Source organism: Acomys russatus, chromosome 1 (genome assembly GCF_903995435.1).
Source record: "Acomys russatus chromosome 1, mAcoRus1.1, whole genome shotgun sequence".
NCBI classification, from domain to species: Eukaryota; Metazoa; Chordata; class Mammalia; order Rodentia; family Muridae; genus Acomys; species Acomys russatus.
In genome coordinates, this window is record NC_067137.1 from 8,800,568 (window position 1) to 8,816,975 (window position 16,408).

Sequence of the window (16,408 nt, forward strand, 5' to 3'; positions counted from 1 at the left end):
CTGCTGCAATTGGAAAGCTGGCAGAGAACGTACACCCTCACTGCAGTCCACATGTTACAACTATATATCAAGAAAGCCATGTAGAGATCTCTGCTAAAAGATGAGACTTTTCAGGGCTGGTATAGTCCAGGCTGACCTTGAACTTCTGTTCCTCCTGCCTCTACCTCCCCTGTGCTGGGATCATAGGCATGGGCCCCCACACCTGATTCATGTGGTACCGAGTTTGAACCAAGGCTTTCTGCATGCTAAGCAAGCACTCTACCAACTGAGCTACATCCCAGCCCCCAAGACTAGACTTCTAAGTAAATATGGCTTTTCCTTATTTGTAATGTATTCTTATTTGTAGGTGCCTTGCTGTTTCACAACAAATGCTGCCCTTAGGTATATCATATAACTCTCCCTCTCTGGCCTGGTCCAAACTGTAGATACCCTGAATACTGTTCCAGGTCATTGCCAAAGAGAATCAAATGCTTTCATATATACCAGATGCTACTTGAAAGTAATTTTGTAATTGCATGATGTGCATAGCCCTGACAAACATCCACCGACCATGCTGTACATAGAAGGCCACAGTGTGAGTCGTTAGGAGCATAGCCCCATGCGTATAAAAACGTCTAAGCTAGGGGACAATCACCAACAGTAAAAGTGCTCCACTTTTCATGTATTTCCTTTTTTTTTTTTTTTTTTTTTTTGGGGGGTGTTTTGTTTTTCTTTGTTTTTTGTTTGGTTGGTTTGATTTTTTACAAAACAGGGTTTCTCTGTGTAGCCTTGGCTGTCCTAGACTCACTTTGTAGACCAGGCTGGCCTCAGACTCACAGCAACCCACCTGCCTCTTCTTATTGTTGGTCATCATGTCATCAGTATTTTCTGAAATTTTTTTTATTATACTATCTGGAAAGTAAATTGAGGATGGTTCATTGTGATACTAGGAGGCAAACCTAAGGCCTTGAATATAGTGGATAAACATAGCCACTGAGCCATGCATCACCCCCACCCTGAGCCTAAGAAATGCTTTACTGTATGCTGCCATCAGCTATATTTTGAGGAGAGTCTATTTCCCGGCCAGATTTCTTTCAGTGCATTACAGCTCAGTAGAAAACATGGCTTGAGACAGTTAACACTTCTGTATCAACTGGACAAGTGTTTTAGAGTCCACATCCTTGAACAGTTCTTGCTACAATTAAAGCTTTAACTTTGGTCCCTTGGTTTTGGGAAAAAGTCCCAGACTTGGATTTGTCAGTACCAGTTAGTTGTCCTAAAACTAAAACAACATATTTCATGGTTGTAGTTAAGTTATACCAGAAGGCATAACAAACCTTGCGCCCCTGTGGGGCAAGGAATCTTGTACCTACACTGACAGTTACGAGGCTCGCAGTTAGTTTTCTCTCTTTCAAATAGAGATCAGCTGCAAATGAGTGTTCTGGTTAGTTTTCTGAGATAGACTCTGAGTTAATTGTGGGAAATGTGCCTGGCCACTGTACTCTCTGGCTGTGGCACCTGCAGGAGGAAGTCTGCTCTCGATGCTCCCAGCCCTTCCTCCCTTCCCAGTAGTGCCCGCCAGTGATGTTGCTGTGCCAAAACCTCGGATTTTCTAAGGAATGTGCTCTTTCTACAATTACTCACAAGAAGAAAGGCAATTTTCCTTCCCCATTCTTACCCTCAGTACCTTTCGAGCACTCTGTCAACCTGCTTACCAGGCTTCTTTTAAAGGTGTAAGTGGGATGTTAGAGGAAGGCTTGACGCTGGACCCTGCTGCTCTAAGAGAATAAATTTTGATTCCTTGCCTTTTTTCTTAAAGTTAAGAATCTTGAGCATAATAGCTTTGAGTCTCTCCAAGTCATTGTGCCTGGAAAGGTTTTGTTCTGCACAATGGTTGCCTTGAAGCTAAAGTTAGAAACAAATTGTAAACGCTTTAGTGCTGCTGCGCCCGTTTGTGGCCCTAGAATAATAACTCTCATCACTGGCTGTCCAGGCAGCAGGCTGAGGACTGGTGGGAAAATCACTCAGCATCCACGTGAGGACCTCACGCTCTGAAAGAGCAAGCCAGGAGCTGCTGCTCAGCCAGGGTTACTGTTCCATTTGCTATTTGGTCATTTTGCCACCCAAGTTTGTATCCCCAGATAAACTTGATGGCCAGAGAAATTTCATGTAAATCTAGAGTCATGATTGATAAACCTGCTTCCTACATTTTTTTCTTTATCTTATTTGTAATTGATACAGGGCATTATTTGTTTACTTGAAATCTATTTTGTCACAATGAAGTAATTCTTAAATGATGTATCATGTTTGGACCAGACTCAGAAACTTAATATTAATTAGTAAAAACATTTTTTATTCTTCAGCTCCCTCCTTGGGCCTGTGGATTCATAATGGATACAAATTCTGACCCAAAGAGCTGCCCCTTCCAGCTTTGCTCTCCAATAAGACCCCCAAAGTATTACATATACAAATTTGCAGAAGGCAAACTGTTTGAAGAAACTGGTCATGAAGATCCCATTACAAAAACTAGTCGGGTTTTACGCATAGAAGCCAAAAGCAAGGTAGGTACGGCAATCTCTGCTTCCACCACGCAGACACTGGGAGTGCACTGTGCCAGACATCAGCTTTGGGGCAGCATCAGCACCGTTTTTCTCAAGTCCCTTACACTATAAAAGGTCCAGATGATTTTAGGAAAACATAGATTTTTCCCTTAATTTTAACAGGCATGTTTTAATTTTAACATGGATTTAAAAGTCTCTAGTATGGGCCTGGAGAGATGGCCCAGCAGTTAAAAGCACTGGCTGCTCTTTGAGAGGACTCAGGTTCAATTCCCAGAACCTACATGGTTGCTCACAACTGTCTGTAGCTTCTTCTAGGGGGCCTGATACAGGCAAAACATCAATAAAAATAAATCATTAAAAGAGAAACTGTAACGACAACAAAAATATCTCTAGAATGCTAAGCCTTTCACTTCACTTGCTTATTTGTGAATTTTAAAGTTGAATTAATAAAAAGTAAATAGTCGAAGTTGGTGTAGAGTTATGGCAATCGTTTTGAAAGTACAGCAAACCCCTGGATATAGTAGACTAGACTAATACAGGTCCAGCCTTGATGAGGCTGCACTGTAGCACGGACAGTGCCAGAGGCTGAAGAAATCATCACCAATGCATTGACAGCTACAAAGGCAAGCATACGGAGTCCACTGGGAACGTGGTGAAGGGACCTTAGCAGTAAGTCAGGCTCTCTCTCTGAAGTAGCACTGTGTCAGGTAATGTGGCTGCCTTCGTTAGGGCTTCTGTTGCTGTGATACAACACCACGGCCATAACCAGTCAGAAGAGAAAGGGTTTATTTTCAGCTAGAAAACCCATATTCTCTCCCGAGTTCCCACTTGTTGGCTCACAGTCATCTGAAACTCCAGCCCCAGGGAATGCGATGACTTCTTCTGGTCTTCAGGGGCAGTGCACACATGAGATACAGACATACATCCACATGTATAAAGTAAATAATTTTATTTACATTAATAAAGTTCTATAGGCTTTTTAAGGGTGCTGATAGCTATCACTTTGGTCTGCACGAGGGCTAATGTACTAATGTTGAGCATTTTGACAGTTTTGGGATGAGGAAATAAAGCTGGTAGGACTTTTAAATCATCATATTTGTAAATATTCAAAGATCAGAACTGTCACAATCTAGCCTGAGGCATAGACAGAATGTTATACTAAAATTCCCAAGCTAATAGACATTTTGGCTTGACCCAGGGGACTTTAGTTAGTACTGGGCAATGAAGAGTGCCCTTCAAAGTTACTTTCCCTCTGAGAGAAGCTGTGCCAATGTTCACGCCGCCCTACAGCTCTCTCTTGGCTGATTATAGGCCAGCAGGGAGCGGAAGCCCCGAACCACGTTCACAGATGCCATCACCTCACAAAGCTAGTGTGCAGTAAGCCATGTGCTGCGGAGTGCACTCTTGCTGCTTTCAACTGGGCACAAGCCACTTACAACTCCTCTTGCGAGGGGACGTCAGTGGCAGAGCCTTGCCTGGCCCCAAGCAGTGCAGAGAAGAGAGCAAAGGTGCCGCCTCACACGCCACGATTCTTCATTCCAGGACGGGAAGTTAGTGCCAACGACAGTTTTCCACAAAACGGATTCTGAGGACTTGCAGAAGAAGCCCCTCTTGGTGCACGTATACGGAGCTTATGGAATGGATCTGAAAATGAACTTCAGGCCTGAGAGGCGGGTCTTGGTGGATGACGGATGGATCTTAGCATATTGCCATGTTAGGTGAGTCAGCACCTTTCTCCTGGCAGATGAGTGTCACAGCATTGTAACGACGACGACAATAATAGTACGATAGGGGACCAGGTGTGATGGCATGCGCCTTTAAGCCCAGCACTCAGGGGGCAAGGACAGGTGGACCTCAGCTGAAGGCTACATGGTGAGACCCTGTCTTAAAAAACCAGAGTGAGCAAACAAACAAACAAAACAAAACCACTGTACTAATTTGGATGTGTATATTCTGAAGCCCGGGGGCCTTGACTCACACCAGCAGATTTGTTGGATCCAAATAACAACAGAGTAGTTTTTAGGACCTGTGAATAGACAGAGCAGTGTTTGTGCTTGATTACTTCCTCTATTATTTCCATGTACCTCTCCTGAATTTAGATTTCTCTTCTTAGAATTTTTGAGACAGGCTCTTACTTTGTAGCTGCAAACTCATGGCCCTTCAAGCGGGGCAATTACAGGTGATGCGCATCAGTGCAGCTAACATAGGCTTTTCTGACAGGGCGTCTTTAAGCTGGGCTTCTTTTTTCCCATCTAATTCCTACTTAATTCTGTTTTCAAGACATCCTTATTTAATTTCTGCTTAAAACCTTCTCCACCTCTCTATCTCCAGACCAAGATCCACACTTGTCAGTAAAATTCTCATGATCTGGCTTCTCTGCAGGGCGTCCCCTGGCCTCGTGCCCTCGGATGCCGTGCTGTGCCCCTCTGTGTCCTGGCACATGCTGTTTTATCTGGGTCTTAGTTTCCTTCACAAGTAGTTAAGAGTCCTCTGGGCTCATACACCCTGACCTCTTTCCTCTCTCAGATAAAGTTCAAATGCTTATGTTACAGTGGCAGCCATGGGGTCTGGTGACTGCTTTCCTTGTGCCACTCTGAGCTGATGTGTTTTTTGTTTGATTTTGTTTTGATTTTCATTTTTCAAGACAAGGTTTTACTGTGTAGCCTTGGCTGACTGGGACTCACTTTATAGACCAGGCTGTCCTCGAACTCACAGAGATCCGCCTGCCTCTGTCTCCAGAGTGCTGGGATTATAGACATGCGCCCCCACGCCGGGCTGCTTGTGTGTATGTTTAAAGTCTGCTCTTGAACAGTCTGTGGTAAGTAGTCAGTAGGCATTCAGACATATTTATTGAATCAGTTTTTGATTATTTTGACAGTTGCCAGTGTTTTGTTTTGTTTTGTTTCCTAGGATGAGCTACACGCTAGTAGTTTAGGCCTTTGCAGGCCAATCACAGTGTCTGTTGCATATTCATTTCTTCTGTTATGACAGCACCAGGCAGTGGTGGCGCACGCCTTTAATCCCAGCACTCAGGAGGCAGAGGCAGGTGGATCTCTGAGTTCAAGGTCAGCTTGGTCTACAGAGTGAGTTCCAGGACAGCCAGGGCTACACAGAGAAACCCTGCTGAAAAAAAATAAAAAAATAAAAGCATGACAGCAATCCTGAACTTGCGTGCCACACACAAGGCCTGTGATAGAGTTCGCTGACCTCTACTGTATCACTTTTATTTTCTTCCACTACAGGGGTGGTGGTGAGCTGGGCCTCCAGTGGCATGCCGATGGCCGGCTAACTAAAAAACTCAATGGCCTTGCTGACTTAGAGGCTTGCATTAAGACACTTCATAGCCAAGGCTTTTCTCAGCCAAGTCTAACAACGCTGAGTGCTTTCAGTGCTGGAGGGGTGCTTGTGGGAGCACTGTGCAATTCCAAGCCGGAGCTCCTGAGAGCTGTGACCCTGGAGGTGAGTCCTGTGCTGGTCACAGACAGGCAGGTGCGCCACTGTCAAAGAGGGAACCGTTGGCCCTTTAAGGTGTATCAAAGCCTTTAAATGTAAATGAACTGTGCCTCCTGTGAAATTATCTTAATCTTCCCTGACAGTAACCTTTGTGGATTTTGCAGGGTTTCCTTTGAGAGACTGATGGCTGTCCCCAGTGAGCCATTTCTTTATGCCAGAACTCTTAGAAAGCCACAGCGCATAGGTGTGCCGTGGCTTCAGAAGTCTGCTGGAGGGTCCCGTGAGTCCAGGTGACTGTCCTCTGATGCCTCATCTGTGACAGTATGCAGTCCGGCCACATTGTATCCCTGGACTCAGGGACTTTTTTTCTAGACACTGTGTTATTTTGCTTCGTTTATTTTTTGCTGTACCTCTAGTCAGCCTCATACTCAGAGTCTCCCCCTCACCCTCCTAAGCACCAAGACTTTAAGCGTAGACTACCGCCACACTTGGCGCAGATATTCCATTGGTCTTTTTGGTGTAGGCCTGTCCTTTGAACTCTGTCCTGCAGTGTTCCCCTAGTCTGTGAAGCAGTGTCACAGCATCTGGCTTCACATCCATCGTCTCCCGTCTCCTACTTAGACGCTCTGGAAATTAATGACTGGGGCGGTTCAGAGTAATTCTTTTCAGGGTACGTGCGTCTGTGGGTGGGTGCATGTGGAACAAGAAGTGGTAAGTTAAATAAGTATTAAATAATTTGATCTAGAAATCTGTTGGTTTTGTTTTATTTTGTTTTTTTACATATTCTTTGTAGCGGAAATAAACCTAGCCACAAAGATAATAGCAGAATCGCTCAGAATATAAAATGCAGCTAACCTTGAATTTTAGAAATTAGGAATAACCAGAAATACATGTGTACAGATATTTATCTCAGCTGCTCATTACAGTGAAGAATTAGGCATAGCCTAAATATTCAATGCCAAATGTTTGTGTATGAGCCAAAGGCTTTGACTATAAGTACCTAAAGTTACAGCTAATTGAAGCCGGAAGTGTTTACTGGAGCATTAGGTAAGAGTGGGTGTGTTCAGAACTAGCCCTGGAGGCTGCACAGCCAGGAACAGAGCTGGCCCAGCCAAGCTGCCCCTGGTGAGCACAGAGCATCTCACACTGCCTTTGCTGCTTCTGAAAACTGGGGAGACAGCCCACATCTCCTAAATTAGATCCGCCATGGTCACCATGGTGCAGGACAGTGGGCCCCTCCTACCAAGGCTAGCAGAGACCAGAGAGTACCACCCCCTAGGCTCGCTAATGACGCTGTGAGATAAAGCTGGAAAGCACGTGCACCAAAATGTAGCTAGAACTCTAGGTAAAAAGCACCATTTTTTAAATTAAATGCATTTTAACTTATTTTTACTTTATGTGTGTGGGTGTTTTGCATGTGTGTGTGTATATGTGTCTCACGTGCATTCTTGGAGCCCTCAGAGACCACAAAAGGCTATTGGGTTTCCAGGAACTGAGTTATGGACAGTTGTGAGCCACCATGTGCGTGCTGGGACTTGAACTCAGGTCTTCTAGAAGACCAGCCAATGCTCTTTAACTGCTGAGCCATCTCTCCAGCCCCTCACAAATGTTCCTGTACTAATTAGAGCCAGTAGTTGTTTTTTATATTTTCCAGATCTTATCAGAGTACTAATTATGAGCTTTACTACAGAATCCCAGCAGGCGAAGGACTTTATATGCTGTTGGCGCTTTTCTCCCTTCTAAAACTTTCTAGGTGACAAAATCTAGTGTCATAACTACTTTTAGTGTATGGCTCAAGAATGTTAAGACGTTTACTATATTATGCAGTCAGTCTCCTGATCGCAAATGTTGTGTTTCAAAACTGACACACATAGCATTGACCCCAACTCCTAAAGCTACCCGAGTGCCCTGTCTGTGTGGTCACCTCTTGTAAGTGCTGAACTTATCTTTGGCACTTAGCTGCCCCTGACGGCAGCACATGCAGAGGCCCCTGGACTCCAGCCCGCATGTTTGACCACAGCTTGCTTGGTCACTGTCGTGGTATCACTTTAAGACCCTGTCTCCAGCTCTCTGGGGCATATCTCTAGGAAGGAGATGCTAGACCAGAAGGTAAATGTCACCTTCATTTTTTTCTTTTGTCGGGCCACCATGCTTTTTGCCACAGTGACAACCATTTACACTCTAGCCCACAGTGTGAAAGTGGTACAGTGTCTCCATGTCATCACCAACTTTAAATTGTCTGATTATTGTGAATAATGAATGCAGAACTATATTCATTACTTTTGTCTGAGTAAAAATAGGGGGGAAAGGCACCAAATTAAAAACAAAATTTGTGAAATTAGAAGGTAAATTCATTCTTGCTATATAAATAGCTTTTAAGAAGGTTGAATGCTCTCTGCTATCTGTGAATTACCAGCTATAGTTAAGCCTAAAATGTGTCCTCTCACACCTGGATATTTATGTATGCAGGAAACTCGTGTGAAGCTCACTTCACCTTTGCGTCCATATGTAGGTCTGGCTCTCTTTTTCGTTGACTAGGCCCCTTTCTTGGATGTCCTCAACACCATGATGGACACCACACTCCCTCTGACACTGGAAGAGTTAGAAGAATGGGGGAACCCGTCATCTGACGAGACACACAAGAACTACATAAAGCGCTACTGTCCTTGTCAGAACATTAAGCCTCAGGTAGGGGGACACAGCTGCCATCGCTGTCCGGAAGCAACAGAAGACAGCTGAAAGGCACACACTGGCTGAGACGAGAGTTGGGGGGCTCTAAGAGGCTGTTTCTGAGGATACCCAGTCACTGTTCAGAGTCATGACTGCTCACACGCCACGGTTGCTCAGAGACCAGCCTTCTCACCCCTTGGCCCAGTATAAGGAGATCAGATGCAGTCATGGTCTCTCTGGACAGGAAAGGGCTGTCCCAGGCAGCCTGACACCATACTGCTGAGGCCTGCTCAAGAGTATCAGATTAGCAAACCCTCCTGGCACCCGGAGACAGATGGTCTGTAAGGTGGAAGGAGTCATGGAGGAATATCAACTCTGTGCATCTCTTCTCTTTTAGCATTACCCTTCAATTCATATCACAGCTTATGAAAATGACGAACGAGTACCTCTGAAAGGAATCGTAAGCTATACCGAGAAACTTAAGGAAGCCGTTGCAGAGCATGCTAAGGAAGCAGGTGAAGGTAGGAGGCTGCCTAAGCAAGAACTAACGGGAGTGCCCTCAGCCAGCAGCGCACTTCATGTGCAGACCAGACCATCTGCCTGCAATGCAGAGCAAGCTTTCCTGTGCGGACGACTCACTCAAAGTCCACATAGCTACAACTGCCTCGCCTCTTCAGGAGTAATGTTAAACTAGAGCAGGCAGGACTCGAGGCAAAAAGTCAGCATGGAGGTCTGCACACATAGATTCACTCATGTAACAGTTACTGTGCGATCCTGTTGCTGCTTTAAGGTCATTCGTTTTCACCCGGGCACAGTGGCGCACACCTGTAATCCCAGCACTCGGGAGGCAGAGGCGGGAGGATCTCTGTGAGTTCGAGGCCAGCCTGATCTACAAAATGAGTCTAGGACAGCCAAGGCCACACTGAGAAACCCTGTCTCAAACCAAACCAACCAAACACACAAACAAAAAAAGAACTTTAAAAAAGATCATTCATTTTCACTAGATAAGAATTCTGGGATGAAGAAATAGCTCAGTGTTTAAGAACACTGGCTGCTCTGCTAGAGGACCTGGGTTCGATTCCCAGCACCCACATGGTAGTTTACAACTATCTGTAACTCTAGTCCCAGGGGATCTGACACCCTCTTCTGCTCCACAGGGATTCTGCATGGCTGTGGGACACTTAAATTTATGCAGTCACATACACTTGAAAACAAAAGATAAAAAGTCATGTAAAAAAAGAGAATTCTTCTTTTTGCCTGAAACCTGCCTCCTAAGACATTCTGGGTTTGGAATTAGGAGGGACCCACCTACAAGTCCAAGTCTCCTGGACACCTCCAGTTCCCACTCCTCGTTGCTACAACTGGTGTTTCCACAGACCACTGACTCCCTCCTACGTCACAACCTTTGACCCACTCCTAGGTCACAGCCATTGACCTCCCTTCTAGGTCAGGCCATTGACCCCCTCCTGTGCCATAGATCACAGTCTTCTCTGTGTGCTAGTCCAGGCACCCGGACTCCTCAGCCATTCGGTGTCCTGCTTGCCCGGGCCTCCTGCCCTTTGCCCTCCCATCTCTTTGGTGGTGCTGGTGGTGGCAGCTTGGTTCTTTGTTCCTTTGCTGTTTGAGTAGAGTACTCAAAAGGAAGGAGGATGCATCTCAGTTTTCAGAAGATCTAACTGCTGTTGTGTTAACTCTTTCAGGCTATCAGCCCCCCAACATTATTTTAGATATTCAGCCTGGAGGGAATCATGTGATTGAGGATTCTCACAAAAAGGTACGCTCCCCATCCCCCATGGACTGACAGAGTGTTGTGTTCAAGGCTTTCAGCGGCCATGGCAGGACTGCTTCCCAAATGCCAGGAGCATGCAGGAGGGAGGGCCACTGTGCTCCCGGGCTGCCCTTGTCCCCAGCCACTGTGCTCCCGGGCTGTCCTCGTCCCCGGCCACTGTGCTCCCGGGCTGCCCTCGTCCCCGGCCACTGTGCTCCCGGGCTGTCCTCGTCCCCGTGACAGAGCTCTGCTAAGGATAACTGGGTCTTGTTGTTAGAAAGTGTTTGCTTGTCCTGAATTAAAGACTCCAGGGTCAGCTTAGCTTAGATAAAGACAGACTAGGGAACACTGGGATTCTAATTCTTCTGTCTAACTCTCAAGTATGGTTCTTTTAGATTACAGCCCAGATGAAATTCCTGTATGAGGAACTTGGACTTGACAGCACCAGTGCTTTCGAGGATCTTAAGAAATACCTGAAATTCTGAACTGCCGCCTTCAGCTGGAAACTGGAAACACGTGGAAATAACAACTAGTCTTATTTCCAGTTGGTTTAGCAAAAGGGAGATTTTTTTAAGTTATTACATGATTCTTTTACAGTTGTTTTTTCATGTAAATTTTGCTTATTGGGCATCTCACTTGTCCTGTTCCCACCAGCACACACCCTTAGCCCGGGAAAGCAGGTTTCGGCCATGCTCCCAGTACCTCGGTAGCAGGGTGTAGAAGAGAAGGGGCCAGAAGGGCTGGGGCAGGGGAGCGGAGAGCAAGCCTCCCTTCCAGTCACAACAACCTCGTGTCTTTTAATAGCATTTTCTTTGGCCAGTTTACAATTCAGTGTCCTTCCTCTTTGCTAGTAAATATTTTTTTTGGCACTGTGGCTATGAGTCACCTTGCAGCTTCTACAACTCTACTTTAAAGGAAAGAATAGCATGCTTCATATTTAAATGCCTTAGTGTTTTGGAATAAGCTTTTAAACACTTTATTGTTCTTTCAAACATTGGAAAATCTTCCCTAGAGCAGTTGCCTCCATACTACAGAAATATCTACAAGCTGATGCCGTCACGAGGCTTACTCCGTGGCGGCAGCTGCACATATGTTAAGGCCTCCTGGATGCAGGGTGGCCATCCTTTGTGGAGCTTCCTAACACAGGCTGTACAGAATGTCCAGGGCGCTGGAGTAGCATGCACGGCTGGAAACAAAGCATTTGTCTTGGAAAGCTGCTTGATAATGGAAGAGAGTCTCCGTGCCGTGCTCCAGGATGACTCCCTCTCCGTTCTCCAGAGAAATGGCGCGTGTGTCCACATCACTGCCTTTGAGGGCTGAATTGGTACTTAATCTTACTCTCAGTTTTGTAGGAAGATCTGAAATGATTTCCTGTAAATTTAGCACAGTTGATGATTCTCCAAAATTCAGAACCACAATGAAGACTTTATCTATGCCGTCCAGTTCTCTTGCGTACACCACAGAGTGGCTGTCCTCCCTCAAAAGGCAAAACCAGCCCCTGCTGAGAAGCAGCTCGTTGGCGTGGAGCAGGCTCAAGTCCTGGTACAGCCTCAGCGCTGAGCTCGGCTGGCTCTTTTGGACCTATTTTTAAGAAGAATATTCACATAAGTATTTTACTTTAAGAATTATCCCCCTCCCCAGCAAAGTTGCTTCCATTTGACCTTTAAAGTAACTGCCCAAATAAGTAAATAGCTGCCAAAATATAAAGCACTTCTAGTTTATCCTAAAGGGATAGGAATCACAGGTGCAGATTTTCTGCTGGTCTGGGAGTCACTTCGGTGTGTGCACTGCTCCCACATCATAGTGCTGCTGCTAAGCCAGGTTGGACCCCCTCCCCCTATAGTTTAACTTGCTGGAATGAAGTCACTGTGCTGAGTTGTAACTGTCAGGTACAAAAGGCCACTGTCACAGGGGCCTTGGGGTGCAGCTTGGCTGCTCGCACGTATTTGTAAGGTGAAGGGGCACTGTTGTGCAGAGATTATGGGTCCAACAGACATGGATTCTCTGGCTGCTGTCGATGGGAAGAGCACTGCAAACTGTGGAGCCTAAGATGCAAGTCAGGAAGGCCCCGTTTGCTCTTTCTGCCTTTTTCCCCGCCCTGGGCCATAAAAGATAGGTTTTACCCATTAAATATTTGGGTTTATTTCACAGCTACACAAAATATACCTATTTAATGCTATTCTTTCCTCTTTTCTTTCTTTCTTATAAGCATATTTCTGTTATATCATACCACAGATGTCATTGAAATGGCAGGTCATAATCTGTTGGATGATTTTACCGTAGGTCCCTTCTCTTTCCTTTTAAGCATTTGCACTTCTAGTATTATCTTACAATTTCACTCCCCTCCTCCCATATTTTATAATATTTATTGAAGATAGATTATCAGGCAGATAATTCCTGTGTCAAAGAGTGTGAACTTTCAATACATAATGCCAAATTATTAGTAGCTGTGGCCAAATCAACAGTAATGTTCACTGATCAGACTCTTGCCAGCCACGTTTCCTGGGACAGCAGTGGTGGTGGTCGTCGTCTCCTTGTTCTTGTTCCTGTGGGTAGATGCTTAATAATGTGTATTTAATGGATGTGTATTTAAAGATGTTCATTCTGGTGTGAATATGTGATGTGTCGGTGTCATCACTCACTCTCGGTAGCTTTAGATAATGCATGAGATTCAGAGTCAGTGCCACTCACAGGAAAGGCCCCATGAGCTATTCTTTTCATCTACTTTCGTTTAAACTCCTTCTCTGTAATTGTGGACTTGCCTGTTTCTCTGCATTTCTCAAAGTACTTGTTTGATGTGTTTTGGAGCTTCTGTTAACATACATAAAGATTTGTGGTCTTTAGTGGACTATTCAATTCTTTTCACTGTCTGAAAATTGCATTTCTCTCATATAATGCTTTTCATATTGAATTCTATTTTGTCTGCTATTAAATATTTCTAAGCCCACTTTTGTAAGTCATTGTTTGTGTAGGAAATGCACACACATGGTATAAACTTAAGTTGCAAGAAGAATATATACAAGACAAAGATTTCTTCAACCACCTCAGCTTCCTTCGAGAAACAGACAGGGCATGATGGCTGATGGCATTCCTTCCTCTTTTAGGTGTCATTAAGTGGTAGCCTGTGTCTCGGCAAGCACATGTCAGTGTCTTACACAGATGGTGCCATGGCACCATCCTATGTTGTAGTTTAAGATGTTAAAAAGGTTCTTGATAGTTGCACACACCTTTAATCCCAGCACTCAGGAGACAGAGGCAGCCACATCTCTGTGTTCAGTGCCAGACTCATCCAGAGAGAGTTCCAGGACAGCCAGGGCTACACGGAGAAGCCCTGTCTCAAAAGCAAAGAGTGACCTCTCACTGGTGCAACCATTCTTTGTCTTAAGAGCTACATTTTAGTCCCAAGAGCTAATGAATTGGCTTTTTTGTTGGATAGACACAGAAGTCATTTCTAACACTTCTGCTCTTACAAACAATGCCACAGACAAGACTTTGCATATTTATCATTTGCACATACATGGATATTCATCGATACAGATATCTAAGAGAAAAACTACTAGATCAAAAAGTGCACATTCTTTTGGTAGCCAAATTGCAAGAGCTTTCTTTCCATTACAGTTGCCTGCAGTGGTTGTTTTTTTTTTTTAGCTGTCTCTCATATCTGGATTTTGTCTTAATCTTAGCTGAATATTTTTATCTTAACATGAATTCACCCATTCATACACATGACTACCTTGTCTCAACATCCTACTGAAGCCTCATTTTATCTTTCCTTCATCTTATTCTTTTGTTTAGGAATTTCTCTTTTTAAGAGACTTCTGTCAGCCAGGTGTGGTGGCGCACATTAATCCCAGCACTTGGGAGGCAGAGGTAGGCAGATTACTGTGAATTCAAGGTCAGCCTGGTCTATGAAGTGAGGCCAGGACAACCAAGGCTACACAGAGAAACCCTGTCTCGAAAAACCAAAAGAGAGAGAGAGAGAGCGCGCGTGAGGCCGGGGGGGGGTGGGGGGGGGGGGGGGGGGGGGTGTTGAAAGAGACTTGTGTCAGATCAGTTGGTATGCAGTTCCCATCCCTGACACTTCAGAAGGTCCACATTTACATCTGGCCTCCTGATCCCTTCAAATATAATGAACACTGTCAAGTAAGTTCCAGAGAAAGAGAAGCTAGGCTTACTGTAAAGACTTCTGTAGAATTTCCATCACAGCTGAGAACTCTCAGGCACAGACATTTCAGTGAAGAACTAAACACTGTGATGTTCATGTGGGGCACTAGTGTACCAGGTCAGAGTTCACCAAAAACATGGTGGGGCACTAGTGTACCAGGTCAGAGTTCACCAAAAACATGGTTTCTAAGCTCCTTACTGATTGAAAATTGCAAGACTACTGCGTGACGGGTTTCGCTGTCTCAGGTAAGGTTCCCACAGGCTCCGGATGTTGGTAATCCAGGTGGACACTCCTTATCCTAGAATCAGTGTTCCATTCTCATTGATACTTACGTCCACATTCACGGTGTGGTAATCAGAACTGGTGGGTAGCCAGGTGTGGTTGCCTTCAGTAAACCCAGCATTTGAACTATTGTCCCATTGCATTGGTGACTTCGAGAGAAGGGTATTCTACATTGAACAACCAAAAAGAAAGCAATGATGAGGTTATTACAAGAAACATCTGGGCCTTTCCAGGCTCCTTCCCGATCACCCCTTCCATTCTGAACTGCTGTCAACATGCCCTGGCCTTCAAGATGAAAAAGCCTCAATGTACACAGGTCAGCTTCAAGCTTTCAGTTTGAAGATGACGAATCATCTCTGTTGGAAATACAGTTTTCCAAACTGAACTTTTATGTGTTTAGAATCTGCTGGGTTTTTTTTTTTCCAGAACATAAAAGATTTCCACTAGCAAATCAGGACACCCCACCCTGCTGTGACAAACTGATAGCAGAGTCACAAACTGCTAGACTCAGCTCCCTTGTGCCTTTATCTACCCTGATTACTATGTGAATACCCACACACAGTGAGCCTCTGGTAGGAAAGGTCAAGTTAACCAAATCTTAATGAAATTCTCACACAAGTGAAAGTGAACTGCACAAATTGAAAGGTCAGGATGCCATGTACCCAGCCACTCAACTGTGAGAACCATAACCTCAAACAAAAGCAAAAGAAAGCCACACAACAGCAACAGGACAAGGCGTGTGCTGTGGGCACGTAACTAGCAGGTTAACGTCCCTAACTATTTCAGGGAAAAGACAATGAATAATATCCAACATAAATCACTGGTCCTCAAATTTCTGCGTGTCTCAGAATCTGTGGGTTCCTTGGTCAGTTGTTTGGCTCAGCAGGTGGCATTTCAGTGAGCCCCTCAGCCACCAAGACAGCTAATAATTCTACTGTCAACAGTTCACAGTGGAATAGCAGTAGTAAATTGTCACTGCAACCATGGCCCACAGCTAAAAATTGTATCATACTTACAATATCATAGCTTTCATTAAAATTTGTAATGAAAATGTCTCCCATCCCTATTTCTTCTCCATAGTAAGTTATGGGTGTTCCCGGGAGCGTGAACAGAAGCATGTTCATGGTGTTGACATACTGGTTCCCCAAGCGAGAAGTCAGCCGGTGAGTTTCTGGTCCACCAGTCTGAAAGGCAGATAAGTTTTAAGAGCATGAAAGAGTTACCCTGCTTGAAATAGAAAGACCCACAGGCAGAAGGCTGCTGTGGACATGCTGGTGTTAGGAAGCCCCGAGGTGAGTCCTGAGTCCACCATCCACCATGTAATTGGCCATGCACTACCTTGGCTGGTGGGCTAGCTAGTCCTGGGTCAATTTGACACAACCTAAAGTCATCTGAGAGATCAACTGAGAAAATGCCTCCATAAAAGTGGGCTGCAGGCAAGCCTGTAAGGCACTTTCTTAATTGATGGCTGATGTGGTAGAGCCCTGTCCATGTGTGGGCTGGTGGTCCTGGGCTCTATAAGAAATCAGA

General features: G+C 45.0%; 2 protein-coding genes across 4 annotated transcripts in view; one reads left to right on the top strand and one right to left on the bottom strand.

Moving 5' to 3' along the window:
- Prepl (prolyl endopeptidase like) overlaps positions 1–11,106 on the top strand; it is a 30,947-nt gene extending 19,841 nt beyond the window's left edge. For all 3 annotated transcript variants that reach the window (XM_051160156.1, XM_051159994.1, XM_051160074.1), the window contains exons 8-14: positions 2,343–2,540; positions 4,083–4,258; positions 5,783–5,999; positions 8,532–8,681; positions 9,061–9,184; positions 10,364–10,437; positions 10,827–11,106. In XM_051160156.1, the coding sequence (XP_051016113.1) occupies positions 2,343–2,540; positions 4,083–4,258; positions 5,783–5,999; positions 8,532–8,681; positions 9,061–9,184; positions 10,364–10,437; positions 10,827–10,916 (1,029 nt within the window). In that variant the 3' untranslated portion in view covers positions 10,917–11,106. The remainder of the gene's footprint in view (positions 1–2,342; positions 2,541–4,082; positions 4,259–5,782; positions 6,000–8,531; positions 8,682–9,060; positions 9,185–10,363; positions 10,438–10,826) is intronic.
- Positions 11,107–11,391: 285 nt separating this feature from the next.
- Slc3a1 (solute carrier family 3 member 1) overlaps positions 11,392–16,408 on the bottom strand; it is a 33,355-nt gene continuing 28,338 nt past the window's right edge. The window contains exons 8-10 of the mRNA XM_051160500.1: positions 15,895–16,062; positions 14,929–15,045; positions 11,392–12,012 (exon numbers count right to left, since the gene is read on the bottom strand). Coding sequence (XP_051016457.1) covers positions 11,569–12,012; positions 14,929–15,045; positions 15,895–16,062 — 729 coding nt within the window. The 3' untranslated portion in view covers positions 11,392–11,568. The remainder of the gene's footprint in view (positions 12,013–14,928; positions 15,046–15,894; positions 16,063–16,408) is intronic.